The sequence below is a fragment of the Engraulis encrasicolus genome, chromosome 8 (assembly GCF_034702125.1).
Source record: "Engraulis encrasicolus isolate BLACKSEA-1 chromosome 8, IST_EnEncr_1.0, whole genome shotgun sequence".
Lineage (NCBI taxonomy): Eukaryota > Metazoa > Chordata > Actinopteri > Clupeiformes > Engraulidae > Engraulis > Engraulis encrasicolus.
Window position 1 is genome coordinate 34038521 of NC_085864.1, and position 12500 is coordinate 34051020.

Genomic DNA, 12500 nt, shown 5'->3' on the forward strand with positions numbered 1-12500 from the left:
GCAATGGACTTCGTTATGAGGACCACACGTTGTTCTAACCAGGCCATAGGCCGAGCAATGGGTCTGACGGTGGTAGCCCAGAGACATCTTTGGCTCAACCTGACGAACATTCAAGACAAGGACCGTCCCGCGTTCCTGGACGCACCAGTGGACCCGACCGGGTTATTCGGTTCCGCTGTGCAGGCAATGCAGTCGCGGTGCGAGTCAAAGAAAAAGGAGAACGAAGCCTTTGGCTACTGTCTTCCCCGCAAACTGGCCCACCCAGTACCCCCCCGAAACCCGGGCGCACAAAACCCTCCTCCTACCCAGCCTACTACTACTGCCGGACCCTCCCGCCAGTGGCACACGGCTAGACGGACCATACCGGTGACCCGCCCTGCTCAGCCACCTCCACAGCCGACCGTGGTTCACAGTGCATGGGCACGCCGCCCTACCATCCAACTGGACGCGGGCGCCGGACGAGGACGTGGCCGCCCGATGCCCAAGAAAAAGAAGTCAGCCTAGCTAGGCTGCCCTACCAGCCTTCACGGTGTCGGGCCGGCCATTACGCGCCCTGCCCGTCACAAAACCAAGATACCCCCACGTTCAACTCTGGGGTGGTCCGTAAACACACAATGTCGCACAAGCATGTTCCCCTTGTTGACACAAATAAAGCTGTTAAGCCCCAGTGCCCTCACTCACACTCCCATACCCACGGTTCTACCTCTGGGTCTGATAAAAGTCTCTCACACACACCCACGCTCTGCTTTGGGGTCGTTCACGAACAAACACGGTTTCATAAGCCCTCAGCCCCGAGAAAAAATACTATTAAAAGTAAACGCGTGCGCCGAGCATCCCCCTCGCACACGCTCATACCCACTATGCCCCCCGACTCAGTGGCTAAACTCCCCACTACAGACCGCGGGCGCACGAGCAAACACAGTTATACCCCTGTACAGTCCAGAGCCGCTCACACACCGTATAGCGACTTGGCACATACACGTAACGTGTCCTTGGGTTCTGTCTACGATCGAGCATGGGTACAAAATACAATTTGCGCGAAAGCCCCCGAGCTTTCAGGGGCTAACTCCATCTGTGGTGAATACAAATTCGGTTCGAATACTGAGAGAGGAGATAGAAGCTCTACTCCAGCAGAACGCTGTAAAGATAATTCCCCCACACGTAGCACGGTCGGGGTTCTACAGCAGGTATTTCGTTGTACCGAAAAAGGACGGGGGTTCTCGCCCCATCTTAGATCTGAGAGCGCTGAACCGTCACATACGAACATATTCCTTCAAAATGTTGACGCACAAGCAACTCATTACGTCCATAAAACCCAGGGACTGGTTCACAAAATTGGACCTGAAACAGGCGTATTTTCACGTCAGCATACACAAACACCACAGACAGTTCCTGAGATTTTATTTCGAGGGCAGGGCACTAGAATTCCAAGTGTTGCCATTCGGGCTGGCTACTGCACCCCGTCTTTTTACAAAAATTATGGATGCTGCCATATCCCCACTGAGAGAAAGAGGCATGCGAATTTTCGGGTACATAGACGATTATCTTCTATGCGCCCCGTCAGCGCAGATAGCCACGGAACACACACATCTGTTCCGCAGCCATCTGGAATCCCTAGGTTTCCGAATAAACTATCAGAAAAGTGTGCTAACCCCAGCTCAAACTGTGCACTTCCTGGGCCTCACACTGGACTCCACCACGTTCCGTGCCAAACTCACGCCACAACGAGTGGAATCATTTCACAAGTGTCTCTCCAATTTCCAACTGGGAAAGAAAGTCAAATTTCGTATTTGCCTTCGCCTTCTGGGTCTAATGGCATCTATGATAGCAGTAGTGCCGCTGGGGCAACTGTATATGAGGGACATGCAGAGATGGGTGTTCTCGCTCCGTTTGCACCCCGAGCGCAGAGCACACCTCAACCGGCAGATAACGGTTTCCCTCCCATGCATCCGCGCGCTACTGGCGTGGCGGGACCCCGCACTACTGTCACAGGGAGCCCCACTGGGACTCATCGTGACACGACGTGTGGTGACAACGGATGCGTCGTTGAGTGGCTGGGGCGCCACTCTGGGGGATCTGGCTGTGGGTGGTGTTTGGACAGAAAACCAATGTCAGCTTCACATCAACGTCCTGGAGCTGACAACAGTGTTCCTAGCGCTAAAGCATTTCCTGCCTTTGCTGCGCCATCACCACGTTTTAGTCCGTACGGACAACACAGCAGTAGTGGCATACATAAATCACCAAGGGGGCCTGCGGTCGCTTCGGCTTCACCGCATAGCTCGCGATATTATACTTTGGGCACACGCTCACTTACAGTCGCTCAGAGCCACTCATGTTCCGGGCGTGCTGAATGTGCGTGCAGACAGACTATCGAGGGCATGCCTCTCCAATCAGGAATGGAGATTACACCCGCGCGTAATCGAGCTCGTGTGGAAACGCTTCGGGCGCGCGGAGGTGGATTTATTTGCATCACGAGAGAACACACATTGCAGACTGTTCTTCTCCATTCGAGACAGGGATGCCCCACTGGGAACGGATGCGCTATCACACCCGTGGCCGAACACTCTCTTGTATGCGTTCCCCCCAGTCCATCTAATCCCACATGTACTAGCGAGGGTGAGAGAGGAGAGCCTCTCGCTGGTGCTGATTGCTCCCTGGTGGACAAACAAGCCCTGGCTAGCGGAGATCTTTCTCTTACTGGCCGGGCAGCCTTGGCGACTCCCCAACAGCAAAGACCTTCTGTCACAGATGGGGGGGGAGTTAGTTCACCCGAACCCGTCAGCGTGGAACCTACACGCCTTCCACGTGAAAGGGACACATTAAGAGCAATAGGTCTGCCACCGAATGTTATTGCAACTATTCAGAGTGCCAGAGCTCCATCTACGAGATCTGTGTACGATATGAAGTGGAGGGCGTTTGAGAGATGGTGTGTTCAGAAGGGCGTTATCCCCTTTCAGTGTTCTATCACCCATGTACTTACGTTCCTTCAGGAATTATTCGAGAAGGGACTGGCCTATTCTACACTTAAGGTCTACCTGTCAGCGATTTCAGCATGCCATGTAGGCTACGACGGTGTATCTCCGGGAGCGCACCCCCTGTCTAACAGATTTCTGAAGGGCGCTCGACGCCTTCGACCTGCTGTGCGCTCGACCGTTCCCTCTTGGGACCTCTCCTTGGTGCTGAACGCGCTCTCCCAAGCCCCGTTCGAGCCCCTACAGACTGCAAACATTAAGGTCCTCTCGTACAAAACTGCCCTCTTGCTGGCCCTTGTCTCAGCTAAAAGGGTGAGCGAGATCACTGCGCTCTCTATACACCCCTCCTGTATGGAATTCAGTGCGGATAATAATAATGTCACGCTTCGGCCCAATGTAGCGTTTATTCCTAAAGTGTCTATGTTGTACGGCAGCTGCGATCTACAACTGACGTCTTTCAACCCCCCTCCTTTCTCCTCGCAGGAACAGGAGAGGTTACATTACCTCTGCCCGGTCCGGGCATTACGCTTGTACATGGACAAAACTTCTTCATTCAGGCGTACCGACCAACTATTTGTTTGCTTTGCAACTAATTCTAAGGGACAGGCGCTCTCGACACAGAGGCTGTCCCATTGGATTGTTGATGTGATTGCAATGGCCTATCGGGCCTCGGGGAAAGACCCCCCTGCTCTCAGAGCTCACTCTACGAGAGGTGTCGCCGCGTCTTGGGCCGCATTTAGAGGAGTGCCTGTCCAGACTGTTTGCGCTGCTGCGGGTTGGGTTTCACCGCACACCTTCGTAAAACACTATCGCCTTGATGTTACAGCGTCCACGGTGGCTCACGCTGTCCTTGAGGCGGGGGGATCAAGACCTGTGTGAACTGCTTTGCACTTTCAGCATGATTTTTTACTCCCGTTATTTTTTACTGGTTGGGAATGAGCATTCAGGGGCGTATTTAAAACTCCCATAGAGTCACAGTCTGTGTCGAACGATTCGACCGAAAGAGAACGTATGGGTATATTCTATACCCTCGGTTCTCTGAGGGAGATAAGTGAGACACAGACTTGTGCTGCCCCTTCCTGCTCGCTCGTCTTGCAGAGCTGGGTAATGTGAAGATGAGCGAGCTGTCACAGTTTATATAGGAGGCGGGCGCCTATGAGTGACAGCTCAACTCAGCCAATAGGCGTGTTTAAAAAGGCTTCAAGAGCGGTCGCGCGAGGGCGCTAAACCCCATAGAGTCACAGTCTGTGTCTCACTTATCTCCCTCAGAGAACCGAGGGTATAGAATATACGTTTTCATCTCTGCTACATGCAATACTTTCAGCTGAATTATAGTGGTCATGGCTTTTTGTTAAAGTGGGCTTCTTTCAGCATTGTGTGTACAAGCCACTTTTGTGGGTGCTACTGTGCAGACGGGGCAGCCATGGCCTAATGGTTAAGGAGTTGGTCTTTCAATCTGGGGGTTGTAGGTTGAATTCCCACCTGACCTCTCCCTACACCTGCATCCATTGCTGAAGTGCCCTTGAGCAAGACATGTAACCCCGCATTGCTCGAGGGACTGTAACCAATACCCTGAAAATAGTAAATGCAAGTCGCTCTGAATAAAAGTGTCAGCTAAATGAAAAGTAATGCAATGTAATAATATAATGTACTGTAGGTAGGCTCTGTTGAGTGTCAAGCAAAAAAAACATGGAGTGATCACTTAGATAATTCTGTCATGTATGAGTGGGCCTATATGAAATAAAAGTACTTTACTTTCTCTTAAAGTCTTCATACTCATTTTGAAATATTATGAAGCAAGTACAATGCACTTTTTTTTTTTTTTGAGAAAAGGGCATTCAGCATTCACGCAAAGGGCTGTTTGTCTCCTCTCAGATAAAACAAAATGAGGTTTTACATTTGGACTACAGACTATTTACCAATATAATTAGTTAATTCTGTTTCCAATCAATTGGGACGACCATGACCATATTGTTAAGGAGGAGCTTACGGAGGGCATATGTTAAGGTCAAACAAAGGGTTTATTTGCACTGATACCACTGGCATTTACATTTAAATCCTTTGTTTATTTCAAGACAACAAAATACAAATAATATACAAAAATGTGCATTTTTCACAGTACAATTCAGGCTCATTCTCCCCTGCTGAAGTTTAATACATACAGGGCCATGGGGTCATTGACCTAGGTCTATTGAAAAGTCCTAAAAGATCCTTGTGTACTTCTCCTTCTCTGTGTGGATTTATGTGTACAGTATGTTGTTTTGAGAGAGAAATGTTGCAACATTGCCACAAAACTGAAGTACTCAACCCTATCTCCATCCATATTATCATGCCTTAGCTTTCAAGGTCAAGGTCAAGGTCAAGGTAAACTTTATTATCCCTCAGGGGGAAACTCAAGTGGTCAACATTTCACATCTCCTCAAGACATACCACAACACATAGACAGGACATACCACATAACAGACCGTGTCGCCGCTCGCACATGCGCTACACACAGATTTCTTTCAACTTGTCTTGTCAACATCCAATAACAAGCCTACTTTAACAAAAAAGAGTTTTGAATATAATGATTTAACAGCCCCAAAAAGTGACAAGTCCACCAGACCTAGACAGAGCCCATGTGTAACAAAGACATGAAGCCCTCCTGAGATATGCACATACATTTCCATGTGCATGTGTTAAAACTTAGAGGACAGAAAATCTACTGCAACTGATCAAAGCAATTGTTGGCAACATTTCCAATGTTATGGACACCACTGTTACTGTACTGAATATTGTTGACCCTTGATCTTTTAGACGTGCGCATATCACATCACAATCTTTAATGGGGGTGACATCTGACAGAAGTAGTGTTGTTGTTAGGCAACAGCCGGCTGTGTCTCTCATATGAATTATACATGATACTTTGCAGGGGCTAGCCCCTCCAGCATTTGTTTGAACAACTTTCGGTGTACTGTATGGTTTGGGGGGGATTTCTGTGCCCTCAATAGCTGAACTTGCATTTTGAATGTGTTAAAATGCTTATTATTTCCAGGCTTGGTTTCTGTTGCAAAAGCTTTGGCAGAGAGGTGAATCTGTAGGACGGGAAATATTTGAATGCAAATCTATTTGGATATCAAAGACCCCACACTAGCCCTCTGCAATTATTTTAAATACAGATTATTGCCTGTGTGGGTGATGGATAACTTATGCTGTGCCAACTTGTGTTGACTTTGGGTAAATTATCCATATATGTATCATTATGGCTTTCGGGGGAACTTATAGGAATTTGCATAATAATAGTGTAAAAGATCCCGCTGTATAGATCCGTATCATAAGCTTACAGGTCAAAGGTCAGGTTTGCGAGTCGTGCGAACACCTTTAAAGCTGTTTTGTATTTGCGGAGTTAGAGCAAGGAGCGCTTTGCCATATGTTGAATCAAAGTTGCCTTGGCATTAATATGGATTAGCAGTTGCAGGTCAGATAGCAGGGCAGACCTACCTTTTAGCAGTATGCAAAACAGAACGACTAATATACATACAATATCCCTAATAACAATAATAACTCTGTGCACAACAAATAGGCACATGTTTAAAAACAAATCGAGCTACAGTGAGCGAAATAGATTTGCTGGGGGAGGATAGCTCCATAATAATAAATACACTTTCCATCTGTGGTGTGAAGCACCGTTACAACAGATCTTTTCCATGGTTCAACCAGACTCTCTTAGAGGCCAGAGATGGCCCAAAGAGGTGAGCATCAAAGACATGGTCTCACAACAACCCATGCTGGATGTGTCCACAGATGGCGGATGGAAGATGTTGCGTCTGTGTCAAGTAACTGTCTCCTGGGTGAGTGGGTGAGTTTCTCAGAAAGTGGCTCAAACATCTTTCCAAACTGTACAATCCAAGCAAACTTTCTCCTGGCCCATGACTGAGCTTCAGTGGGTGAACATTCTTCAAGTTGTTGAGAAAATTATAGAAATGATCAGGATGTCCAGGTTCGAGTTTTTTGAAGGAATGAAATGCAAGGACTCTGCAGAGGAGAACACCTGCTATCTCTCGCGTTCGCTCTCTCTGAGACTCTATCTCTTTCTCATTTTCTCTCTCCTCTTCTCTTCTCTCTCCCTCCATCTCGCTTTTGCTAACTGCTAGCCAGGCCACGCCCTCCTAGTGACGCAACACATTTAGCATTGCTTCTAGGCAGGCCAAGAGCAATACAATATCGTTCATGAGCTCCCAAAAAATCTGGAACTCCTCCCACTTTGTCAGGAAGCATACCATTAGCAAACCAAGGGAGGCAGGTCGACCATGCCATTTGGGAAATGTTAATTTTTATGCTATTGGTTAGACCAAGTCTCGAAGAGTAGAGATTTGAAATTTTATGATAATCAGGCTAGCTAACTGCTCTTTACTGCTCTAACTCCCATTTCTCACATGCTGAGATCGTTCTTTTTCCATGCAGCAGACTCTCCTTTATGGCGTCCTAGCAGGGGGCAGGACTTTTCAAAATGTTACCTCATAAAGAAAACCCTCAGACAAAGTCATGTCTGAGGCTGCACGGCCTGTTGTCTAAACGGCAAGTAACTGCTTTATAGTGACAGCTTGTCGTATCACAAGGTTATGGGCAGATCACACGTCTTTGTAAGTCCCTGACAACATTGCACACATGTAAAACAGCTCGCAGTGGCCTTACACCATTGAAAGACTGTTGTTTCTTTTCATTCCTCCTTTCTTCCTGGGGACTGGCATTCATCAGCTAGATCCGATCGATGGAAACAAACTGAAACTGACTAAAACACTCCCTTGTACCTGACAGTCTTGCTCTGGGCAGTTTGCCATCGCGTGCCATTCTCCTCATCTCCCTCAAGTACATTTCAGACCTTACTTTACAACTCCACAGGTGAGTATATAAAACGGACTGCTGCATTAAACAAGTCGAAAGAGGTGAAATAGTATGTACAGTAGCCTAGTTGTATTCCAAATTAGACTTACTGAATTCCTGATTTCTCTCAAGCCTTAATGTCTACTGTATATACAGGACATTCTGAAAGAATATACTGTACATAGGTTTCTTAAAGAAATATGCTGCAAGAAACCATTTAATCGTGTTACTTCTGCCAGAAGGATTGCAGGCACATCTTGAGGTCAAATATTGATTTAGAATGGCATTGCAGTGCCAGTTTTGGCCACAATTGTGCTCAGATTCATAGCACCTTTTAAATAAATTGATATTTTTTGGGGAGAGAACTGATATCATCTTGAAAACCTGAAAGACAATGGTGTCCTTGTGTCATCCTCTGTCAGCTTGAAAGCTTGTAGGCAAAATCTATTCAGATCATAGTTCACCACACTGAGAGTACACTTGTTCAATATATTCGATAGGGCCATTCTTGCCTCTTTTCCGCTGATGGTTTTTAGGTATGCCTACAGCTGGACAAAGCGCGAATCGGACGCCACTTTTTGCTTTTCGAATAGGCACGACACAGCTCAATCGTAAAGTAAAAAGTGGCAGCCGAGTCGTGCTGTGTCGAGCTGTAGGCATCTGTTAACCAGATTCAGATCTGTGTGATGGCATTGTGAATTTGAAGGCCACGTCAGGCACATGCAGTAGATAGTGTAACTTTTAACAGCAGCAGCATTTCAAAAGTGCAGGTCCAATAAAGAGACCTTTCTCCTTCATCATCAAGAGAAATGGGATTAGTATTTAGCAAGTGATGAGTGGCTGCCACAAATTGTCAGATGAGCCAAACATCTCAGACATCTCTCTTCCACCACTGACACGAAGATGTGCTAAAGAAATGCCTTTGGATATGAAAGGCTACATGTGTCTCTGATTTGCCTCATTTGACTTTGGGTAACATTTCATTTTGGGCATATGGTCCTTGCCTGTTACATTATGTAGGCTGCTGCTGTACTATACAGGTTTAGGGTAAGAATTTTGTATGTACAGCGTACATAATTTTACAAAAAATACCCTAAAATAAAGTATTACCTAACAAAATATGTGGAAGTGACAAACCTTCAGTGGTCCAAGTGCAGGTGTAAGGCAAGAAAACTCCATCAATGTGAAAAGTTCAGAAAACACAGCATACTCTAGGTTGCTACAAAAAGTGAAGAGAAAAAGAACAATACCCAGCGTGCAGTATTCTAAAGTATTATCTTTACCTATGTTGATGTTACAGCATATGGGTGTCGATTATAATTAGAACACCTTTGACCTGTTGGTTGAACATTTGGTGCTTGGTATGATGTCACTGAGTGTGTAAAGTAAGTGCCTCTGACGCCCACATTGCTTCAGGAACTGTACTGTGTAACTAAAAAATATGCTTTGCATAAAACCGATGGTATAATGCAAGTGTAAATTTGTAATTAATAGTGTGATGACAGAAAATCATAACATGAAGCCATAATTAAGTCTAATTACCAACCCGCTCTTCACATGTACAGAGAGAGAGAGAGAGAGAGAGAGAGAGAGAGAGAGAGAGAGAAAAATAAGCAAATGAAAGGATCCTTACTAGATTGAGATAGTGTGAAAAATATGCAAGGTTACAAATGTTGAAAATATTCGAATATCACTCAGAATAAAAAATGGTAAAAAACAAAAACAAAAAAAAACCATCAAATGGTATTGTCAAAGTGTTTTTTGAAGGGTCTGGTATACTGTTATTGATTGTTTATGGTGCAGGTGAAGCAACATAGTCTGAATAGCAGGTGCAAAACACCTGTTACATTCTGAGAACCATTTATCTTGCTAAAGGTGAATACAACCAGCATTCAGTCTGTGGCTCAGTTGAATAAACTGTGACAGATATCTCCAACTGTATCAGACCTCCACAAGATAGTATTTATGTGAAACTAGTGTTAGTAAGAAGCAGCAAATGATTCATTGTACCATTGACCCAACATATACAGGATATCACCTAGGATTGAATAAAACATATTTTTTTGTAATAGAAGTTCAGGTCAGGGCCATTGCAGATTTACGCGCACAGGTGGTAGAAATTTACTTACAGTAGAGATGCTCTGAGGTCACTCCTGAAGTGTATGCCTCCTCATCACTTGATACAGCTTATGCTGTTGACTCTTGGACACTTGTACTTGGAAGACCGGCCATGCCTAGATCAAACGAAATGGCAGTCTGGACAACAGTACTGCATCCATGGCTTCAGCTCATTTTAAATGTCCAAGGTTGCAAGTGCTAGCCATTGAGATTTGCTGGGGTCTGCTGCACAGATAGAGGCTGCAACTCTGCAAAGGAAAAGGAGTACAAGGCTTATGTCACGGGCCAGATTAAGATAGCCTGGGGTCCCTAGGCTACAGGTTGCTGTGGGGCCCCCCGGAAGGAAAATCTGACGTCAGATTTACATACAGTGTCATAATTATAGGTTAAAGGGGTATGCCACTATTTTGGGGCTTGATACAGTTAAAATCGTTGGCCAGGGTTTATAAAGGTGGTAAAGTGTGTTATTTTTCATGTAAGCCGTTATCTTGCTTTAAGACAAGTTAAACGAGGGAATATGTCGCTAAGCTAGTGAAAGTCAATGTATCCGTGTAGCATGCTACAATGCTACACGGATCCATTGACTTTCACTAGCATAGCGACATATTCCCTCTTTTAACTTGTCTAAAAGCAAGGCAACGCTTAACATGAAAAATAAGACCCTTTACCACCTTTATAAACCCCAGCCAACGATTTTAACTGTATTAAGCCCCAAAATAGTGGCATACCTCTTTAAGGATAGCATGTCTGTACCAACTGTACTTAACACGACAGATTCATTTTTCAATATTGCATCTGGTCATAATGTTTCACTTTTAACCAATTAGGGCCCTCCTGGTTCATGGGCCCCTAGGCTGCAGCCATATCTGGCCTGTGCATTAATCTGGCCCTGCGTACGTAACGTGGGTTTGCACTGGGCAGAGGCAACACAGGTAGGCAGGCAGGCTGGCAGTCAGGCAAAGCTCTGCCAGGTCTTGTGAAAGATGCATCGACGGACGGAGAGGTTTGTGGTCGATGCTGCTTGGCCTCCTGGAGAACCCTAATTCACAGTCCAGTGACCATGAATTTAAGGCTCAAGACCATAAGGGGGGAGTCTATTACTCTGACCAGCTCAAAGCAAAAGTCAATGAAATAACCTCTGGTTGCAACTCTTGCAAGTATTGGTGGACAGGTGTAACCTGGGGTGCATTTTTTGAAAGCGTAGTTGCTAACTACGGTAGCTACTTTGTTGGTTGCAATGCAATTTCCCATTGACAACTACCCAAGTTGCTAACTGCTAACAACTACTCTTTCGAGAAATGCATCCCCGGTACAGTGTGAGCTCTACTACAAACAGATATGTATGTGCTCTAGCTGTTAGCCATGTAGTGGTCTGATGAGGTCAGAGCGAGGGTGCAGTAGAGTGTGGTCTCATGGTGGGCAGTCGATTGACGTTCGATTGCAGGCGTTGCAATGCACTGACCCCATTGGGTGATAGCATCGGCTAAACTCCTGTCCCAGCAGCACTCTAGTTTACAGGTGGTTATGGTGCATGAAGACATAACTAGGTTGTCTTCTTGACCATATTGGATTCGAACTTAGAGAAGGACCCAAGTTCAAGTGATTATAGTGGATAATATATTCAAACTTAAATGCTTTTATTGAGGGATAACCCCTTGTGATGATCCATAATCTTGTCTGATCTCATTTTTGAGCAAGTGTGCATTTTGGTGGGAATGTGCAAGAGACTGCTGTGAAATCAATTAATAATAGACTTTTTAAAATCAATCCCAAGAAATGGAATTAACCTATTTTATTTGTGATAAGATTGATGTTATTAGAAATTAAAGAAAAAGAAAAACAATACACAGTATGTGCATGCATGGATTAGGCCTACACAAAGCAAATGTTGAACACAGAAGAGGAAAACATCTTAGTGATTAGAGGTTAACAAAAAAAATCTAAAATTTGGACTAGATTCAGTGTTGCCAGATTGGGCGGGTGCCCGCCCAATTGGGCTACTTAGGATGAGCGTCTGCTGGTAAAAATTGGGAAAATTGGCCATTTGGCGCGTTTTTCAGCCGTTTTGGGCCCATAGAAGTCAATATAATTTGTTGACTTTGGGTGGAATTCAGTGCATTTTGGCGGTTTTTGAGAACCTTTTGGGCGGGATTTGGTCAGACACATCTGGCAACACTGACTAGATTCAAAACTGTCAGCAGGGTGGCAATTTTGATGCCCTTTATAGTGCTAATGCATTGTTAAGTGGCACAGGGGAAAATGTAAATGCAAATGTGTGTTCTTCTGTCATTTACTTGAGGATTTGAGGCGCCACTCAAGTCCCTAGTATGTAATCACTAAGTGCACATAGTGATTAGTGAAATATCTTTCAAAACATAGACATGGGGGTTATTTTGAGAGAACACTCTGTTCAAGCAGGGCCTCAAAGCACAGGCCAGAAACAGCAGTGAATTAAGACAGCTCTCCATCAATATGTTTTCCAGTTTCACTGTGGAAAAATGGCTTTTGCATTGCTGAAAATGTAAATGGGGGCTACTAGACAGACGT

General features: G+C 45.4%; 1 protein-coding gene across 1 annotated transcript in view; it reads left to right on the forward strand.

Annotated features, from left to right (window-relative positions):
• LOC134453841 (uncharacterized) overlaps positions 1-3211 on the forward strand; it is a 4243-nt gene extending 1032 nt beyond the window's left edge. The window contains exons 1-2 of the mRNA XM_063204591.1: positions 1-366; positions 877-3211. The exon at positions 1-366 is cut by the window's left edge and continues 1032 nt beyond it. Coding sequence (XP_063060661.1) covers positions 1-366; positions 877-2823 — 2313 coding nt within the window. The 3' untranslated portion in view covers positions 2824-3211. The remainder of the gene's footprint in view (positions 367-876) is intronic.
• Positions 3212-12500: the final 9289 nt, after the last annotated feature.